The 21,617-nt window shown below is 30.5% G+C and overlaps 1 protein-coding gene across 1 annotated transcript; it reads right to left on the bottom strand.

Annotated features, from left to right (window-relative positions):
* Nucleotides 1-4,181: 4,181 nt before the first annotated feature.
* On the bottom strand, nt 4,182-7,051 carry LOC111411391 (the record flags this gene model as incomplete). The annotated part of the gene is made up of 4 exons (XM_023041926.1): nt 6,901-7,051; nt 6,088-6,137; nt 5,459-5,537; nt 4,182-4,561 (listed from the first exon to the last, which is right to left on the bottom strand). Coding segments are annotated over exons 1-4 (660 nt in total), but the record flags the coding sequence as incomplete, so codon positions are not given.
* Nucleotides 7,052-21,617: the final 14,566 nt, after the last annotated feature.

Raw genomic sequence — 21,617 nt, 5'->3', positions numbered from 1 at the left:
ATTGATACGTGATTTTCCTTCCTTTTGGTTTTCTTGAAAAGTCTCTATTGATGGGGATGCAGAGATACCATAAAAAGAATCACGTTCAAATTGGGGACCATAACCATTTTTAAAATAACTGCTATTGGCAGTTATTAACTTTAAGTTATTTCAAATCGGTCCCTCATCAATTCAAAATAACACCTTCTGGTCTCTACACTTTAATCCCATAAAATTTAATACCCATTAGTCCAAAATTAAACTTAATGGATCACTTTATCGACTAAACGTAAAATTAGCACTACACATTTTAATATATATACATGTGTGGTCCCATAGTTGGAAATTTTCCGACAAAAATTTCTACCAGATATTCATTGACTAAATCTATCAATGGTCACGTACACCCATACAACCAAATGACATAGATCAATTATGGGAGTGTAGCATGGAAATTACATGTTATGTGATCCGAACATGTCTATTTCCAACTGGTCCAACCTTATTTCTTAAGTGAGATCAGTACTGAACATAATAACAAAGTGGAATGAACTGAATACTTTATTTCTGGACAGAAAATATCCAAATACATAAATGTGTTCAAAGAACTAAACATATATAAAACAATAAGAATACAAACTCCCACTAAAACATGATATCCTCAAAAAGTACAACACCCATATGAGCGGTGTGCTCATGAAAGACCTTGGGTGGTAATCCCTTAGTAAGTGGATCCGCAATCATGGAGTTTGTTCCAATGTGCTATATAGAAATCTGTCCACTCTGTACTCTTTCCTTCACAACCAGGAATTTAATGTCAATATGTTTTGATTTAGATGAGCTCCTGTTGTTGTTAGAATATAGAACTGCTGAGTTGTTGTCACAATACGACTTTAGTGGTCTTTCTATACCATTCAGAATGCGCAGTCCAGTGACAAAATTTCGCAGCCATATTCCATGATTAGATGCCTCATATCATGCTACAAACTCTGCTGCCATGGTAGAAGAAGCTATGAGTGTCTGCTTGGCACTCTTCCAGGAAATAGCTCCTCCAGCTAGCAGATAAATATAACCTGATGTGGATCTTCTACTATCTTGGCATCCGGCAAAATCAGAATCGGAGTACCCTATGATCTCTAACAGATCTGATCTGCTATATGTGAGCATATAATCCTTTGTTCTCTTTAGATACCTCATAACCCTTTTGGCTGCCTTCCAATGATCCATCCCAGGGTTACTTAAATATCTGCCTAGCATTCCAACAATAAATGCTATGTCTGGGCGTGTACATACTTGAGCATACATTAGACTCCCAATAGCTGATGCATAGGAAATCTTCTGCATTTCCTTAGCTTCAAGGTCATTTTGTGGGCACTGTTTGAGACTAAATTTGTCTCCCTTAGCGACAGGGGTGTCACCTGGTTTACAGTCTTGCATGCCAAACCTCTTAAGTACTTTATCGATATAGCTCTTTTGTGATAGTCCAAGAATACCTCGAGAACGATCCCGATGTATCTGAATCCCTAATATAAAAGAGGCGTCACCAAGATCTTTCATCTCAAAATTCTTTGATAAAAATCTCTTGGTTTCGTGCAACATGCCTATATCGTTAGTGGCAAGCAGTATGTCATCAACATACAAAATCAGGAAAATATGCTTACTTCCACTAAACTTGTGATACACACAATCATCAACGACATTTACCTCAAAACCAAATGAGATAATGACCTGATGAAATTTGTGATACCATTGACGGGAAGCTTGCTTGAGCCCATAGATGGATTTCTTTAATTTGCAAACCATGTTCTTCAAGTCTCCTGACACAAAGTTTTCTGGTTGCACCATATAAATTGTCTCATCAATGTCGCCATTGAGAAACGCCGTCTTGACATCCATCTGATGTAACTCAAGGTCAAAGTGCGCAACAAGTGCCATAATTGTCCTTAAAGAGTCTTTCGTTGAAACTGGAGAGAAAGTCTCTTTGAAGTCAATACCTTCCTTTTGGGTAAAGCCTTTAGCCACAAGACGAGCCTTATATCTTTCCACATTACCATTTGAATCCCTCTTGGTTTTAAAAATCCATTTACAACCAATGTGCTTCACACCTTCAGGTAATGGGACAAGATCCCAAACTTTATTGTCTTGCATAGACTTATACTCCTCATTCATGGCATCAATCCACTTTTGAGAGTTAGAACCCTGCATGGCCTGATGGAAATTGATTGGATCACCTCCCACCATTCCATTATTTTCCTCATATTCTTGGAGAAATACTATGAAATCATCTGAAATTGTACTTTTCCTCTCTCTCGTGGATCTCCTTAATGGTATTGGCTCTTGAGGTTGTTGAGTTTGTATTTATGGAATAATTACCTCATTTTGGATGGGAGGTACTTCAACATTGTCTGGTTGAGGTTCTGGATATGCTTCTTGATCAACAACAGGTATAGAAACCTGTACATTGTCAAAAGCAATAGTAGGAATCGAAACCAATCCTTCCCAACTTCTTCCTCAAAGACAATGTCTCTAACCTTATTTCTCTCCCCAAACTCAACATCCTAAAAAAATGTTGTGGTTCCCGTTTCAAAAATTGACTTAAGTGTAGGATCATAAAATTTATAGCCCCTGGATCGCTCAGAATAGCCAATAAAATAGCTGCTAATTGTTTTGGAGTCCAATTTCTTTTCATGTGGCCTATAAGGCCTAGCCTCAGCTGGACATCCCCAAATGTGAAAATGCTTTAGACTAGGTTTTCTGCCTGTCCAAAGTTCATAAGGTGTTTTAGCAGCAGCCTTAGTTGGCACTCTGTTCAAAATATAAGCTGCAATCTTTAATGCTTCTCCCCAGAGTGATTTTGGTAAGATGGAATGACTAATCATACTCCTTACCATGTCCTTAAGAGTTCTGTTTCGTCTTTCAGCTACACCATTCATGCTAGGTGATCCTGGCATGGTGTATTGTGGGATGATTCCACATTCCTCTAGGTATTTAGCAAATGATCCCGGACATTGTTCACCTGAACCGTCATGTCTGCCGTAGTACTCACCACCACGATCAGACCTCACGCTTTTTATCCTTTTGTTAAGTTGATTCTCAACCTCAGTTTTAAAAGCTTTGAACACGTCCAGTGACTCAGACTTTTAATGTATGAGATATAGGTACCCATAACGTGAATAATCGTCTATTGAATGATACAAAATATTGTTGGCCATTCCCAGAAGCTGTAGGGAATGGTCCACAAATATCTGTGTGTATCAATTCTAAGACATCTGAAGTTCTTTTAGCACCTAATCTCCTTGTTTTGGTCTGTTTTCCACATGCAAGGTCTCATTATATGATGCAATAATATCAAGCAAATACAGGTTATCATATGTAGATAATGAACCAGTACCAATAATATTGGAATTTAAAGAAAGACTAAACTGATTGTTTTCAAATGAACAACAATAACCTAATTTGTCCAATGAAGAAACAGAAATTAAATTCCGTCTAAAAGACGGTACAACGAAAGTGTCTTTCAAATCCAAATAATAACCAGTTCTTAATAACAACCTAAAAGTCCCTATTACATCAACTTCCACCGATTTGCCATTACCCACATAGATGTATCTTTCATCATCACTTGGCTTTCGGTAGTTCAGGCAGCCCTGCATAGAAACACTTATATGAGTAGTAGCACCAAAATCTATCCACCAAGTGTTTCTAGGTACTGAAGCTAAATTATCCTCAGAACAGACCAAAGTAAGAAATGTACCTTTCTTTGTACGTCATGCGTGATATTTGGCACAGTCCTTCTTCATATGTCCAGACTGATGGCAAAAGAAACAAGTATCTTTGTCTTCCTTTCGTTTCTTTTGTGCTGGACCCTTAGGAGCAGCTTCATATTCCTTCTTCTTTTTCTTGCCCTTATCCTTAGAAGTGCTTGCCAAGTGAGCACTTTCAATTCTTTCTTGCTTCAACCTTTCTTCCTCTTGCACACAATATGAAATGAGCTCATTTAAAGACCATTTCTCCTTCTGACAGTTATAACTGACCTTAAATTGACTGAACTGTGCAGGAAGCGAGATCAATACCAAATGAACGAGCAAGTCATCAGATAGCTCGAGCTTTAGACCTTTAAGTTTTGAAGCAATATGAGACATATCCATGATGTACTCCCTTAAATTTCCCTTGCCCTTGTACTTCATTGAAATCAAGCTTTGCAAAAGCATGCTTGTTTCAACCTTATCATTTTTCACAAAACACTTCTCAATTTCGACAAGAAAGTCCTTGGCATTAGTTATCCCTTCGGATACTACACCTCTAAAGGCTTCTGAAATGCTGATCTTAATGATCATTAGACTCATGCGATTTGAGCGATCCCACCTCTCAAAGTGTCTCTTTTCATCAGGAGAACTTTCTTCCGTAAGAGGAGTGGGTTCCTCAACCCGAAGTGCAAGGTCAAGATCCATGCAGCCAAGAACAATCAATATGTTCTCTTTCCAATCCTTGAAGTTTGTTCCACTAAGTATGGGAATTGAATTGACATTAGCAGATATTGTAGTAGCAGATGAACTAGCTGTAGAGAGAACAGAAAGAAACAATTAATTATGCTCATATCCATATTTAATGAACAATAAATTCAAATAATGGTAAGCCCCATCTCAAGATACCTAGTGCAAAATTAATATCAAGTCTTTGGACAGTAATACTAATTGCAAGTGGTACTCTCGGTGTAGTGATCGAACATTGACAATAACTCCTGTCAAATAATAAACCTATCTTTGGATTGATTTATTATTTACATGGAAACCTTATAATTGTCACACATTCACCACCACAACTATGTATGTAATTCGGCCAAGTATTAACCTTCCTTTGGGCCGGCTAATACCCGCATGAAGAAACACACACATCTAAACATCCAAATAAACCAATCTACACAAAAGAGGTCACTTTGGTGATATATTGTTTCAATTAGTTTATTTAAAATGCTAGATAACCTTAATTTATTATGAATAAATTACCAAAATATTTGAATTTTATTATTCCACATAATTAAATCTTAATTATTCCTCTTAAGGGAGTCTTTAGTACCAAAATTATAGAGAGAGAATCACTAATTTTGCATTATTAGATGCCTTTAGAAAGTTTAGGGACCTAAGGGTTAATAATTCAAAACTTTAGGGATCAAAATTTGAAAAATTTTAAAACTTTAAGGGCTAATTTTAATTAATTATGAACTTTGGGGACTTTAATTGCAAAATTCAAAAGTTTAATGGCCCAGATTAAATAATTTTCCAAAATCTAGGGGTTGAATTATTAAACCCATAACCTTAAGGTCCAACTTGGATGGATAACAAAGTTTAGGGACTGAATTTAAAATTTTAATTTTAAAACCCTAATTAGAAATTGCAAGTAAGGACCTGAGATTACAAAAATTGCACCTCAGGCCCCCGCCCCCAAAAAATCTACCGACATCTCTCTCTCTCTCATTTACAGCGCTGGGCGCTGATGCAACCAGCAGCAGCACCCGGGGCTGCTACCTGCACGCTGCTGCATTTTGCAGCAGCGTGCCGCTACCGCGAAATGCAGCAGCCAGTGTCACCGCCGGCCAGATCCAGTTTAAATTTTTTTTTTTTTAAACAACAATGAAATTTCAAAACTTTAGATTTCAAAACCTTTTACTGGATCTAGATCTATAACCATAAATAATATGCCAAACAATTCTCAAATTCAACAATAATGAATCCAAATAGTTAAATTTGAAAATCTCAAAAAAAAAAAAAGAAAAATTGCAGAAATTTAAATTTCACATAACATCATGGAAGATCCATAACAATAACAAAAAAAAAAATACTAAATTATTGCAATTTCTCAAAGATTTCAACAATGGATGGCTCTGATACCACTTGTTGCATAAATTTGAAAGGAACCATATTCATAAAATCCTTTCATAAAATCATAAATTCCATGTTGAAATCAAATAGACAACAAAAAAAGTGCGGAAACATACCTTGATCCATGAATCTTACTGCTTTAATTGGGTTTTGATCTTCCAATTGATACGTGATTTTCCTTCCTTTTGGTTTTCTTGAAAAGTCTCTGTTGATGGGGATGCAAAAATACCATAAAAAGAATCACGTTCAAATTGGGGACCATAACCATTTTTAAAATAACTGCAATTAGCAGTTATTAACTTTAAGTTATTTCAAATCGGCCCCTCATCAATTCAAAATAACACCTTCTTGTCTCTACACTTTAATCCCATAAAATTTAATACCCATTAGTCCAAAATTAAATCCAATGGATCACTTTATCGACTATATTTACTTTAAAATAGCACCACACATTCTAATAAATGTACACGTGTGGCCCCCAAAGTTGGAATTTTTTTCAACATCGCGAGCACCAATTGTGTATGAAGTGACTATAAAACCAACACATGGTAAAGTAAGCATTCTTTGTGATAGATCTAATGTTGTAGACGTTGGAGGGATAGAATTGGGTGAGGGGCTCTGGACAAAGGTAAAACGAGTGACTGGTTATGATGCAACTTACAAATTTACTGGAGTTGTTTGGTGGTGATCGCAGTGGGAAGAATAGATTATGACCTTGGAGGTGGCAACAACGATTTCTGGGGTGTATGAGAGAGAGAGGAACGACGGTTAATTGTAAGTGCGACGGTCCCAAACATTTCAATTTTTATTTTTTATTTTTTTCGGACTTTACCTCAACTTTCACTTTATTCACTTACAATTTCAAATCTTTCATTTGGTTGCAGCACAAGGTCAAATGGATGGATTTGACCATTAGTGGAACAAGAAATTTGATTTTGACCAAACTTAAAAAAGGTAAAATGGTAACTTTCCTATTTTTTCACATTAAACAATTAAAAAATAAAAAATATCGTCTTCTTTACACCCCATCCACCCCACTTACCCCATAAACAAAACATAGGAACCCATCCCCCGCCACCTACATTCCAGTCCCCAACGCTAATATCCATCATAACCACAACCACCTTCCTCATCCACAGGCTCGATCCTAGTCGATTCAGCCTCTGCTCAAACCATCTCTCCCACCAAGCCATTAAGCAAATCCATCTCTTTCATCACCTCTAACCACTAGATCTGTCCTCCACTCTTTCAACTAGTTTTACTCTCAATAAATCTCATTAAGGAAATCACTTGATCGTATAACCACATTCGCTTTACTTCTCATCTTACCCTTCTATTTATCCTTCTTTTTGGAATAGTCCCTTACACAGAGTGTCTAAACTTACCATAATTGTAACACCACTGCCACAGACTTGTCCCAACCTTTTCCCTTCTGCTTACCACCGTCATCACTCAAGTCATTATTCGAATCACTACTATTTTAAGTATACCTAAATTCATTTGCTTAAACTTCATTATGCTCTTCATCATATTTAACCCATCACTCATCTTATCATTTTTCTCAGCTTTATCTCCGTCTCTTTACTTTTAAGAGAATCAATGACAATTTCCGGTGTTAGGGTCTCCCACCATATTTAATATTTTAAAACTGAAAAATCTTTCGAATTGATACAATTTATTAGGAGTAGATTTAAGCAGATATATAAGTCTCCCAATTTTTTCAAAGTTCTTCAATAAAATCAAAATTTTCAACTTTCTCAAAACGGTGTCAAATATGTATAAAATGATTGAAGCGTAAGCAAATTCATCATATTCTTCATTTTTTGCTTCTGTTAAGTTTGTAGGAAATTTGTCATTTATGGCTTTTGAAACTTTTTATTGAGCTAAAATCATCTTCATATTTTGTTACTAAATTGAAAAAAAAATATATATCTTTTTCCATTGAAAATTTCAATTTTGAAATGTGAAGAGATTTAAAAAAAAAAATTAAACAACCAGATTGTAAAAAAAAATCACAAAAGTAATTTTAAGGCAGCAGGATACATTGTTTTAGATTTCCAAAATTTCGTGAGATTTGAGATTTAGTATCGAGGTAATGTTCAAACGGTTCAAGTCTAAGTATTTTAACAAAATAATCAATACAACACGAAGGTATGTCAACAAGAATTCAAATTCTCACACAATACAGTCTCACACGGTGACTAAATGACAATTAAAGCACAAAAATAATTATCAACTTGTAGTCAAAACCAACACTACAAATATGGCTAATAATTCCTAAATTCTAACACAAGCAACGGTTACCACACACGGTAATCCCAATCATATTGTCACCCCATGCAAGGAGTCACTAATGCTGGAATTTAAATGTTATAAGCTAATATATCATAGCTGACCAATTTGAGTCCATAATGAGAGATGGGAATTTACTACTTTAGGGCCACCACTATTCGTCATAAAGTTTCCAACAATTGCAAAAATCAATCAACCATGATCAAATCCCAAATGTGCAAAGGGCAAAATTGTCCAGACTTCGCTATATAACCCAAAACTAAAAATTAACACACCAAATTGTTAGAAAAAATGTTAAGAACAAATTGTCAAAAGAAATCGTTGTCAAATTTTGCCGCATAAGCTGCTAGAGTCCTCACTTGCCACCACACTTCTTTACATGTTGCCCACCCTGGTGTGCCTCCACCTGTACGTTGCATCGGTGGTCTTCATTTCACCAAACTCCTTTTGGCTTGGCTAAAAATCAAGAAAATAGCCTTGCTTTTTAGATTTTTATAGACACTTTTTTTATTTGTTTTCTAATTCGATTCTACCAACCTTTTGGTCCATTTTTAGTTAGTTTTGGCGCCAAACCACCACCTAGGAGCTCTGATACCAATTTTCGTGGAAGCTCGCTCCAAGATATTCGAAAACGGTAATTTTCGGGTTCAGTTTCACATTATCTTTTTCTACCAAACATCTAATTCAAACAGCTTTAACCCACAATCAATATATTAACCTCGGTTGTTTCTCAATCTCACCCATGAGGAATAAGATAATGGTGTTGATTCGAGGCACTAGAAAAATAACGGAAAAAGCAAGAGAAAAGACCAAAATACACAAAGAAGTCACCGACTTTTCTCTCCACAAAGGCAACCAATTTCCACTCAAAGAGGTAGCCAAGTTTTTCCCTAATGTCATACACAAATCACACACACGGCTAGGGCAAGAAAAAACACACATATAGGAACATGTTAGACTTTAGTTGGGCTAATAATAGGGTTAAATAGACCAAGATTCAAAACCAACCAATGGGTAAATATAGATGGACCACGAGTAGCATTAATTTCTTAAGCTACTCCAACGGTCCACGTTATTTTTGGATCGAGTCTTTGGACTTGGTTATTGGTAACAATTTCACTCATTGGCTAATGCCTTATGAAATTCAATTCGACGTTTACATTATAGCCAGGGATTCATTGGGTATCAAAAATCAGCACTATGGTATATTTCTCTCATTTTCATCATTTTTAAGACTTGTACTGTGTATCGCAGTTCAAAGCCTAGATAAGACATTTATGTAAGTCGATAAAATTAAAAAGTCATAAAGAAATCAAGTAGTAGGAAAATGAAAGTTTCAATACGTATATTGAATGCACTAAATGAAATTAATAATAAAGATATTGCCCATGTTTAATGGGTGGAATAGTGCTTTTTAGAGAATGGATTATTGAAAAAGAATGAAAAAATTTCATTTTACGTATAATACTATTTTGTAGAAGACTTTGTAGTTAAAAAAATGAAAGAGAAAAATAAAATTTAATTTAATTGAGGCCAATTATGGACTAAATTTGACCCCATTGAAATTGAAACTTGGCTCCACCCATGATCGTATCTAAAATTAAAGTTGTGTTCTAGGCGCAGTGTACAGGCAGCTCTTGTTCCCTAGCGTGCTGGGACACATCTCGCGATCTACCTCCCTCACAAAGCTCTATGAACGGGACGAGGCAGTGGGGGCCCTCAAAATTCGGGTTCAACCTTTTAAAATTAAAGTTGTGCACCAACCAAGAGTACAATGTATCTCAATTTCCACGTGTTGAAGAAGACTATGCTATACCAAATATCCGTTAACAAGTACAATGAAATTAATCACACAATGATGTGGGGAGATCTTTCTATTTGGCCTATCACTATTCCTTTTTGTTGAAAGGTCTATATTACCCTTAATGAAATGATTCTTTCTATATTGCAACATATATCCTAATCTTTTAAACATTTCATCTTCTACTTTGAATATTGAATATAAATTCATTTTATGATCTAATAAATAAGAATAATCTGCAACATATATTTCATATTTTCTAATTAAAATGCTATATTCTTCAAATGATAAATTTATATTTTCTAATTGAGAGATAATATTCTTTATTTTTTCTAACATTTTTTCTAATAGATTATCTAATCCTTCAATTGTATATCCTGACATTTATTCATAATCACCAATTAATCCTTACGATTCGTTAAGATCTTAAAAAGACTCATTCTAGTTTTAGCAAAAGTTTAATAGTTTTACTTTAGGTTTGATTTGGACTTTTATTCGTAGAACCGAGTGACCTTCGAGCTCTGAATCAGTAAACTGCTTCCTTCAACGGCCTCCTACCTTCATGGAATTGTTACTATTTCAACTACTTGCTCTCATTGTATCAACTTTTAAAGAATATAATTCTAAACTTCTGTTAAAAAAAAACTTTCTTTTTGCTAAAATAAGAAGGAAACTTTTTATGAAATCTTTCAAGAATCTATTGGAATAAAGATTTAGAAACTTATATTCATGTCAAAATATTAGAGTTTTATTTCTTTCAGGATTTATACAAGATTTCTATTTGGTACAAAGGGATTTCCAGAAAAACTGGTTTTTCAAACTGGGAATGATTTTTTGAGTAACTATTGCTTACGACTCGAGATTTCAAGATAAGATGGGATGATTTTTATCTATAACAATGTCTCTATTTATAGAAGTTTATGAGACTCTATTATATTATTGAGTACATCAGCAAGGCACACTTGCCTTTCTATTATTTTCCTCTTTGGGCCTACATCTTCACATGTTGCTTCAATTTTTTATCCAAAGAGCATCTTTTTCTATTATTGCTCTTTATCCTCAATGTCCTCACATGCAGCTGTACACTTTTGTCAATGGTGCTCTATTATTGTTCTCTTTTTTCATTTCTTCACATGCAGTTGGGGCACTCCCTTAGGTGGCATGATTCTTTTATAGTGGTAGGACATCTTGGAAATTGATGTATATCGAATCTTATAATATAGTCTTTTAAAATTTCTGATTTTTCATATCCTCCATTGGATACCAATATCCAATTTTCATATTGGTACAAGCATGAGAATTTTTTATCAAACAGATTTTTGACAATTTTGTAAATGACTTTAATTTCAAGTGCTCTTCTATGTCTGATCCATGATTTTGTAACTATTAAAACTTTTCTATTATTTTTTGTAACATCTATTTGGAAATTGGCTGCAACATATCCAATTGAGATTATGTGTTCAATTGGATAATAAACAACTCCATCATATTCTGGACTTATTGAATAAAATTTCAAATATATTTTCCTTCCCTTGGCAAATCTGGAAACTTCTTTAATGAATATGTCATCAAATTTCGAAATTTCAATCAAATCTTTTCCTGGATATATCAAAACCATGAATCCATAGTCTACTATAATTTTTATAAATGAAGGGTCTCCTCCTTCCATGACTATTATTCTGGGATAAATATTATTTCCCGGAGAAATGAATGATGAATCACTCATTTTTATTTCATGAGCAATTTTGACTATTTCGGCATATTTTTCTTCTTTTGGATCTAAAGGGATTTTATCTTTTTGTTCTATGATACTGATTGTTTTGATATCTCTTTTATCTCCATGTATCATAACTTTCTTGGTTGATGATATAGAAATGGAGTCTCCTTTATTATCAGTTGGTATGTTGTCACGTCTGGGTCCATTAGTACTTTCCAGCTGTCCATGTTTGGTATTGATTTGGAAAACTCATTTCTGAGCTCTTTGGTATATCTGTCTCGGACAGTATATCTTTTAGTTGTGCTACAATATCATCGACTTGATTTTTGAGTTCTATGACATATTTTTGATGCTCACTAGTGATATTCAACAATATTTTTATATTTGAGTTGAACATTTCTGAGATCTGGGTTGCTCCAGAGTTTATATCTTCGGATTCTTCTTTAAGAAAATCTATCCTTTTTTGTATATGTAGGATAAATTGTATAATTCCATGATCTTGACTTTATCCATCAGCAAATTCTATGTTTCTACTGAGAAAATCTACAAGAAAATTATTAACTTCTTTAATATGGACTATATCAAAATTATAAAATACTAAATAAGCTTGCCATCTATAGACCTTCTGTATTGTGGTTCTGACGACAGTTTATTTCTGACTAATCCTGCAACTTGAAAATAATCAGTTTCAACAATAAATTTTTTGAATAATAAAAATAATGAGAACTTTTTTATTCCTCTAATAATTGCTAGTAATTCTTTTTCATGAGTAGTAAAATTCATTCCTGCTTGGTTAAAAGTTCCACTTGAATATCTACAAATTTCATTTAGATCTGTTTTTAATATTGCTGCCCAATGTTTATCTGAGGTATCAGTATTAACAATCAAATTATCTTTTTCATCTGGTAATCTTAATTTGGTAAATTTTTACATTTTTCTTTTAATAATTTAACTATTTCTGTATATTCTTCATTCCATCCTTTAGTATTTGTTTTTCTAAGTAAAATTTGGATTTTATATCTTTTCTTAAAAAGATTTTCAATAAATCCTCCAGCATAATTTAAACATCCTAAAAATTTTCGTATTTGTTCTTTGGATTCTAATTTATCTGGAAAATTTTCTATCTTTTTGGATATATGAGTCTATAATTTTATCCATCTTTTATCTATTGATAATCCAAGAAAGTTTATCTCTTATTTTTTATTATAAATTTCTTTTTAGATAGTACGATTCATTCTTTTTTACATTCTCTAATAAATTGAATTAAATGATTTCTATATTCTTCTTTACTATTAGAACATATTAATATATCATCTATATAAACAATTAGAAATTCATTAAAAATTTTAAATATATTATCCATTTTTCTTTGATATATTTGTGATGCATTCTTTAGACCAGATGACATAACTAACAATTCATATTTTTCTTGAAGTGTGCTAAATGCAGTATATTGTATACTATCTTCTTTCATTTTTATTTGCCAAAATCCTGATTTACAATCAAATTTAAAATAATATTATTTTCCTCTTGCAAGATTTATTAACACTTCTTTATTTTGTAGAAAGTAACCATCAAATTTAGTATATTTGTTTAATTCTTTATAATTTATGACTATCCTAACTTTTCCTCTAACTTGTTCAGAATGTTTCATAACCATAAAGGTTGGACTACTATGAAGTTCATTACTAGGTCTAATAAGTTTTTGTTCTAACAATTCTTTTATCTGATTTTTAAATTCTTGTGTATCTTCTATAGTATACATCATTGGTCTAGCTCTTATTATAACATTTTCTTTTAATTCTATTTTGGCTTTTGGGTGTTGTGGTTTTCAAAATAATAATGAATTTTCTCCATAAACATTTTCTAGTTGTTCAATAATTTTTTCTATATTCATTTCTATTCCTATTTTTAGAACTTTTTTATATAATATTCTTTTATTTTTTATTTCATTATATATAATTGGCTTTTCTCCCATATATCACCACGCTGGGCAAGCTGAACTCTATAAGGTTTAAATTCTCTAAAAAAATTTAGTAAGTTTCTACAAGGTGTTTGTAGCATGATCATATAATTATTTTGTTTGTAATATTGAAATTGTTGTATAAAGTCATTTTCCTAATAATATATCACATTCTAATTTATCATATTTATAAATTTTATTTATTGTTACTTGTTTACATCCAAAAATTATATTAACTTTATCAGCGCTATTAATTATTTGAGTACTTTCTCCTGTAACTCCAATTATTTTTATATTACTATTATTATTCCATGATTTTATTAAAAAAAATTTAAATATTGTTATATCACTTTCTGTATTTATTAAAACACAAGTTGTTATATTTGTTTCTACAATACTAATTTGTATATACACAACTAATGGAAAACTTATCTGATTATTCATCTAATTATTTTTACATAGTGTAGTATGTCCATTATGAACAATATATAATTTTTCTCTTTTTATACTATAATATTCTAATCTATTTAGAACACTCATTCCTAAAAGTATATGGGGATTTATATCCATACTCTTATCTACGTAACATGGTACTAAAATATCTATTTCTTCTATTTTTATTGATACATTAACTTCTAAATCTGTAATATGTACTTATCCATCAAAAGTTACATATTTATATGGCTCAGTTTTATGAGTCATCAGACCTTTATTTCTAACCGAAGCTATATGACATTCATTAGCTCCTGTGTCTATTAATATATTTGGTTCGTTTATATGTTCTCTTTCATTATAATATTCTCCTTCTATTTTCATAATTCCAGCATTCTTATACAGTTTTACTTCTTTTATTTTGTTGATTTCTTCTAACTGGTTTTTATTAGGTATTTTAAAGTTTTTTGATCTTTTAATTAATTTTTCATCCTTAAATATAATATTATTAGAACATTCTCCTTCATTTAATTCTGTTATTTCAGGTTTATTTTTTATTAAACTAAATTTATATTCTTTTGAAATTAAATTTATTTGTTTATTTGATTATATTATTTTACTAATATATTTACATTCTTTATGAACTTCAATATATGATTTATTGGAATAAATATTCCCATAATTAGAATTAGTAAATGTATATAAAGCTCTATATTCTATAATTATAATTTGATCATCTGGTTGTATGATATTATCTCTATGAAGTTTAAAATGTAGTCCTTAAATTTCATTAAAATTTCTATCTTTTAATGATACACAATATTTTGGATAACATATAAACATAATTTTTTGATATGCTAAATTTCCTTCTATCGCTCCTAAATGACTATCTTTTAAATTTATTATTATTCCATCGTGTAAAGTTATAGTTAAGTGTGAATCTATCCATTCTCTAAATAGTAATTTAAACATTATTTGTATTCCTGCTAAATAAATATATTGAATTTTTTAACTTTGTTTTTTACTAATCTTTGTTAATAGTTCTTCAACTGTATTTTTTGTTAAAAAATTTAATTTATGTTGCCCATAAGTTGTCCTAACATCTATGGTTTTTAATATTTTGTGATATTTATTTATTGCTATTCTTTCTCTTTTCCAAATTCTACCAAAGACTTCCCGTTTTCCTATTTTTAAGTCTAACGATAATTTTTGCAATTTTTAAACTTGTTATCAAAAGTGATTTTTAATCTATATCCTTCTATTACTTAATATTCTTGTATATTTATGTTATTACTTTCTATTTCTTCAATTTCTCTATTCAGATCCTAATTCATCTTCTGTTTCACTTATATATACTTTTTGATTAAAGTATTCTTCAATATCTGATATTTCACTTAATTCATCTTTTATTTCTAAATTTTCTTTTTATAATATTCTAACTTTATTTTTATCACAATCAATACTTATACGACATATTTCTCCACAATTTCAATATTTACATTTACATTTACATTGACTTTTATTTTTCTTTTTATTCTTCCGTTGATTATATGGGTTATTTTTTCTTTTGTAATATCTTCTTCTAGGTTTTATATATTTTTTATTAAAATTCCTAAATTTTTTATTTTTAAATTTTATTTTATTAATTCTTCTTTCAGGATTACATCCCCATTGCAAAAGGGTTTCCATATCTTCACAACATATTTTTGTTAATTTTCCTGATTTTTTCATTAATTGTCTTTGTTGACATATATATGCAAGTCTTTCGAATAAAAATTTTATTCTTGAAACTAAAGTTTTAGGTATTCCAATATTATTTATAATATATTTTTCAAATTCTATTTTAAAATATATTCCCCATGAACCTGGTAACTTATTATAGTACATGTCTTGGTATACTTTTTGATTTTCATTACCATAAAATTAAACATAATAATAATTTTTAAATTCACAAGTATATTCTTTAATTTTACACATATCGCATATTATTAAATTTATTAATTTTATTCTAACATTATATTTTTCTCTTATTGACTATCCTTTAGTATTTCTTATCCAATTTTCTCCTAAAAATTCATTTGAAATATATTCTACTAATTTTTCTATACCTTGTCTATATGATTTGATTATTTCTATTTGTACATTTCTTTTTATTAATGTTTTTGTATCATTGTTTATTCCTTCACACTAATTTCTAACATCTCCTTCAAATGATGCTATTGAGAAATCTATTATTCTTTCAGTATTTTTCCACATGTCATCTTTATTATATAAAAAAAATATATCATTGAATCTGTCCAAGTTAATAAGATATTTTTAGTATTTATTTTACAATCTAAATCTAGTTTTGTTCTTCCATGATTAATTGGTTTATCATAATTATCATTTAATTCAAACCCATCTTTATATTTATTTCCTCTACATGGTTGTTTATCTCTTACTTTATCATAGAATTGTCTATATGATTTATTATATATAGGTGCATAACTTTCATCTGTATCATGTAATTCCTGTTTAGAAGTTCCTGCTGGATTAGGTCCTCCTCCAGTATTCATTAAAATTTGATATTCACTTATATCAGTTAAACTTAATTGATCAAAATTTTCTATTAGCAAATCTAATTTTTCATTCATTTTTATCTTCTTTATCTTCTACTTTTAATTTTCCTAATGATTTTTTCTCTAGATTCTTTTTTATGTTATAATATTTTTAGTAATATATTCTTTCTAAATTTATCATCCATACTTCCTGTTTCTATTACTATATTCTCTTTTTCTATATGTTTCTTTCCTATTCAAGTTTTCTTTTTCTATAAGTTTTTTTTATCTATTTTCTTATTTTCTTTTAATTATCTAATTTCAATTTTTAATATATTTATATCATTTCTTGTTTCGTTTACTTCATTTCTTAAATTTTGTACATTATTTATTAACATTTTTATTAATGACTTTAATTATTTCATATATTCACTTATTGACATCTTAATTTTTTTTCTTATTTCTAGCTCATATGTTAATTTGCATATTTTATCTTCCTTTTTATCTATTATTTTTCCATATATTTTTTCAGCTGTATCTGGATCTATTAATTCTTCTTTTACTATAATAAAATATCTGCTCTCAAATATTAATTTTTCACATTTTAATTTTATTAATTCTCTATTATTTGATATTCTCATTCCTTCTGGTATTAACATTATATTTTGTATTTCCTCTTGTATTTTTTTCAATTTTATAAGTAATTTATTTAATTTTAAATGTGTATTATTACTTGTACTCATACTTTTCTTTATAATATAAATTATTTTCTTCATCTTTATATATATTAATAATTTTTTCATATGTATATATATCTTTTATTTTTTCTATTATTATTTTTTGTAATATTTGTTCCTTTATTTCTTTAGGCAGTTCTTTAATTATTGTTAGTATCATTATTTTTAATCTATTATTAATAGGTTTAAAAAATATATAACTATATTTTTCTTCTTCTAAACGTCAATAATTATCTATTTTTCTTATTTTAATTTTCATGATCTCTATGACTCTAATACCAATAAATGGTGTGCTACTTAGAGCGAACAAAAATCAAATAAATCAAATGAATTGGTAATCTATTAAAATTCAAGCAGTATTTAATTTTTTAAGGACTAAAATGAAATATTTCTATATTTTATTAATTTATTATGTACTATTATAAATGGGGTATTTTGGGTATCAAAATTAGCAAAAGGCTATTTTGGAAAAATGGCCTCTTTGTTTGGGTCATTTCCATGTATTTCCTCCAATGATGGGGCCATTTTCACAAAAGGGCATAAGTGACATTTGCATCCAAAAGTGTCCATTTTTAAAACAATTTTAAAAGTAGACCAATTTCAAATTCACTCTTACAATTTGGCCTCGTTTCCAAATTCCTCAAAAAGAGAAATAGAGTAAAAATTTAGAATTATGTTACTTGTACATAAAAATGATATATAAGAGATTACATAAAATAATATGGAAGAAGAAGATTCGTTGGAAAAGTTGACCGTATTTTAAACTGATAAATAATAGAGTGACGTGTAGTAGTATGTAACAAATTATATTAGACTTGATATACATATAGCAAGATCCAGTAGCAAATATACCGAGCTTAAGATTATTGTTAAATGGTTTAGATTACTGTAATCTGGTTTAGATTATTGTACTTAATTTTCCTATAAAATCATTGCATAAGAACTATATGAAAAATACCTTTGAAGCCTTACCTGAAAACGGCGAAGTTCTCGAAATATTTTTGCTTCCCTGTCATCCTCACTATTTCCTTCTTTCTTTTTTTTTCTTTTTTTCTTTTTACGTAGCTACATTAATCTGTATTAGTTTTGTGATCTTCACTACTTAATTATTTTGCGTACATATTGTTTTACATATCTTTTGTTGCTTGTCGTTCATAATACCTAATACTTTCTCTCAATTGATTTCGTTTCCGTAGAAGCGGTATTATTAAATTAAAGATGAATTATTCGATTTTTTAGTTCTCTTTTTTTCCAAAAGAGGTTGAGATCCAAAGTTGTGAACATAATCAAAATTATAAACCCATGTTTGATACATAATACAGTAATGTCTTAATTCATGAAACCTCATATCATATCATAGAGTACCATAAAATGTCCCCTCCAAAAGTGGAAATCCGACACCAGATTGTTTGGAGCATGCAAGAAAATATGTGGAAAGAATTCTATTGGTATTTGCGTGAAGAATTTTGTATATTTAAAGCAACTGAATGTACCAAATTTGAAGTCTGTTGACACATTGCTTCTTTTTAAAGAAGTAAGAACGAATAAGCAATTGAAATAAATTAGTGGTTTTGGTTTTGCGGCTGTCTGGTTGTGCTTTTTTGTTGATTTTGAGCAATTATCCAACATTTATCCACTGGCATATGGGACCCACGTTGACAGCAATGTTTGAAGATTTACCAGTAAAATATCTAAATTGCCTATTCGTCATAAACAATGATTTAACTGTTTAGGGCAAAATGGTCATTCTACCCTAAATTGGTCCAACATTGCGGCTGCCAGATTTCTTGTCATAAATGCCTGTCAAATTGAAAAGCAACGGTCACAATTTCTCTACAAATTAAAATGAGAATTTCTACCAGACAGATGCTTAATCTGGTCTCGTATTAATAGACTATAAAGGATCAAACTTGACTATATGATAAACGTGGAAATACAAATTATTAATAATGGTTCATATAAAGATAGTGTGTATTTTTTTGGGGCTAATGGTTGATGTACTTATATATGTCGTTGAAAGTGGATGTTCAGAAGTACTTTTAGGGTGCGTTTGATTGTAAGTATGAAATTTGCATGAAAAAAATAAATTATGGGTAATTCAATTGCCTAGATGTGTTTAATTGATTTAATTTTCAATTTAGAAAATATTATAATTGTCCGATTTTTTATTGGTGGATAGATGAGAAAGAGGAAAAGAGAGTGAATTCCCTGAAAAATAAAATCTTACTCCCCCTAAAGAAAATATTTTCCCTGATTTTGATGAAAATATGGTTCTAAGACCAAAAGTAGAAAAATATTTTTCAAGAAAAAAATCAGTTAAACAGTACAAAAGAAGGAATTTGGGTATAAAAAAAAAGAAGCACATTTTTCATGGAAAATATTGATAATCAGACGCATCCTTATGGAATTATTGCTTAATCTTATGCAAATATTATTTGTTTAGGTAAAACTCAATGTAGGATGAACTTTCGAAGAAAAAGAAAAAAAAATGATGTGTTTTATACATAATTCAAAGATTGGGGAACAACTTGATACAAATTGGAATATCAAGGAATTGGATTGCAATTACAACAGAAATGAGCTGACCAAAAGATAGAAAACATGGACCAAACTGCATAGGGCCAATAGTTGAGGCCTGTAATTGCAGTGATACGCGATCCCATGGTCAAGGCAAATAACATCAAGAGTTTGAAAATTCAAGATTTGGAATTGGAGATTTAAAACAAGAAGTTATCCGAAATCAATTGAATGCTCGTTTGAAGGAATTCAAGGAGGCAAAATTAATTTTACTTTTTCGTCATGCAATTATATTTTCCGGGTGATGATTGTTCATATATTTTGTTGTAATTTCATCTAAAGTATGCCATGCTAAACTTTTTAATTGTTGGGATGGAGACATAAATTGTCATTTTTTTTTTAATTGAAAGACCATTTCTTTTACTATGATTTGTATAATTGATCGATATTATATGAAATTACTTATTTAAATGCTTGATCGCCAGTTAGACAATAAGTTGCTCATTTTATTTTCGAGAGATTTGAAATATGTTTAGAACACTATGATGATCAACATAACACTCAATAAATGTTAGGTATAGTAGTTTATGACTTATGAAATCAAGATAAGTAATCGTACAATTTAATGCATTTCTAGTCATTCAACACGAGACTAGATTAAAATCAACAAAATAAAACCAAAACCACTAATTTATATTTCAATAGCTTATTCGTTCTTACTTTCCTTAAACTAAAAAAAAGGAGGTAATGTGTCAACAGACTTTAACCCCCATTAAATTAAATTTCATTTTTCTCTCTCATATTTTCAATTATACAATTTTCCATAAAATAATATTACACGTAAATCAAAAACTTTCCATCCTTTTTCAATCATCCATTCTCCAAAAAAATACTATTCAACCCATTATAATTTGAAATAACGGGAATCAAACGGGGGCTCAATTTGGTACAATCTGTTGCATGAAATACAGAGCCACAAGCCAAAGGACTATTTACAAAAGCTTTCACACAATACCAGAAGAATTCATTCCACGTATTATCTGGCATGCTGGCAAACAATTTGGTGCTGGATTTCCATTTAGGCAGGGGACATTTTCAAGTACTTTACCATTAAATTAAAAAATACGGTTTTCTTGTAAAAAGTAAAAGCAACAAAAGATATGTAAATTTACAAAAATAACAAATTATTGTAGCTACTTACGTAAAAAGGAAGTAGAGAGGATGACAGTGAAGCAAAAATATGCAGGGGACTTAGCCAATTTCAGGCAAGGCTTCAAAGGTATTTGCGTGTAGTTCTATTGCAATGATTTTATAGGAAAATATAGGTTCAATAATCTAAACCATATCACAATAATCTTAAGCTTGGTATATTTGCCTTAAATTTTCCCACCCAATGTGAAAGTTCACATACTTAAATGAAGACACCTGGTCATTGTATCATAATTATTTTTGACCTTTTTCTCTTTTGAGGAATTTGGAAATGTGGCCAAATTTTAAGGGTGAATCTGCAATTGATCTACTTTTGAAGTAGTTTTTAAAAATGGCCACGTTTTAATGCAAATGTTTCAAACCTTTTTGTAAACAACTTTGCTTGATATACATAATGTTTCACCACAGAAGCTTGCTAGAACACAAACATAGGAGGGGTTATGTCACTTTGACAGAAAGTGGTTAACAGATGGAGTGATACAATAGTAGTTGGCAAGATGTGATTTGACGAAAAAGTTAATTGTGTTTAAAACAGTTCAATGATGAAGTGTCAT

The sequence above is a fragment of the Olea europaea genome, chromosome 15 (assembly GCF_002742605.1).
Source record: "Olea europaea var. sylvestris chromosome 15, O_europaea_v1, whole genome shotgun sequence".
NCBI classification, from domain to species: Eukaryota; Viridiplantae; Streptophyta; class Magnoliopsida; order Lamiales; family Oleaceae; genus Olea; species Olea europaea.
The sequence above is the reverse complement of the archived record's forward strand: the minus strand, read 5'-3'. Positions and strand labels throughout refer to the sequence as shown.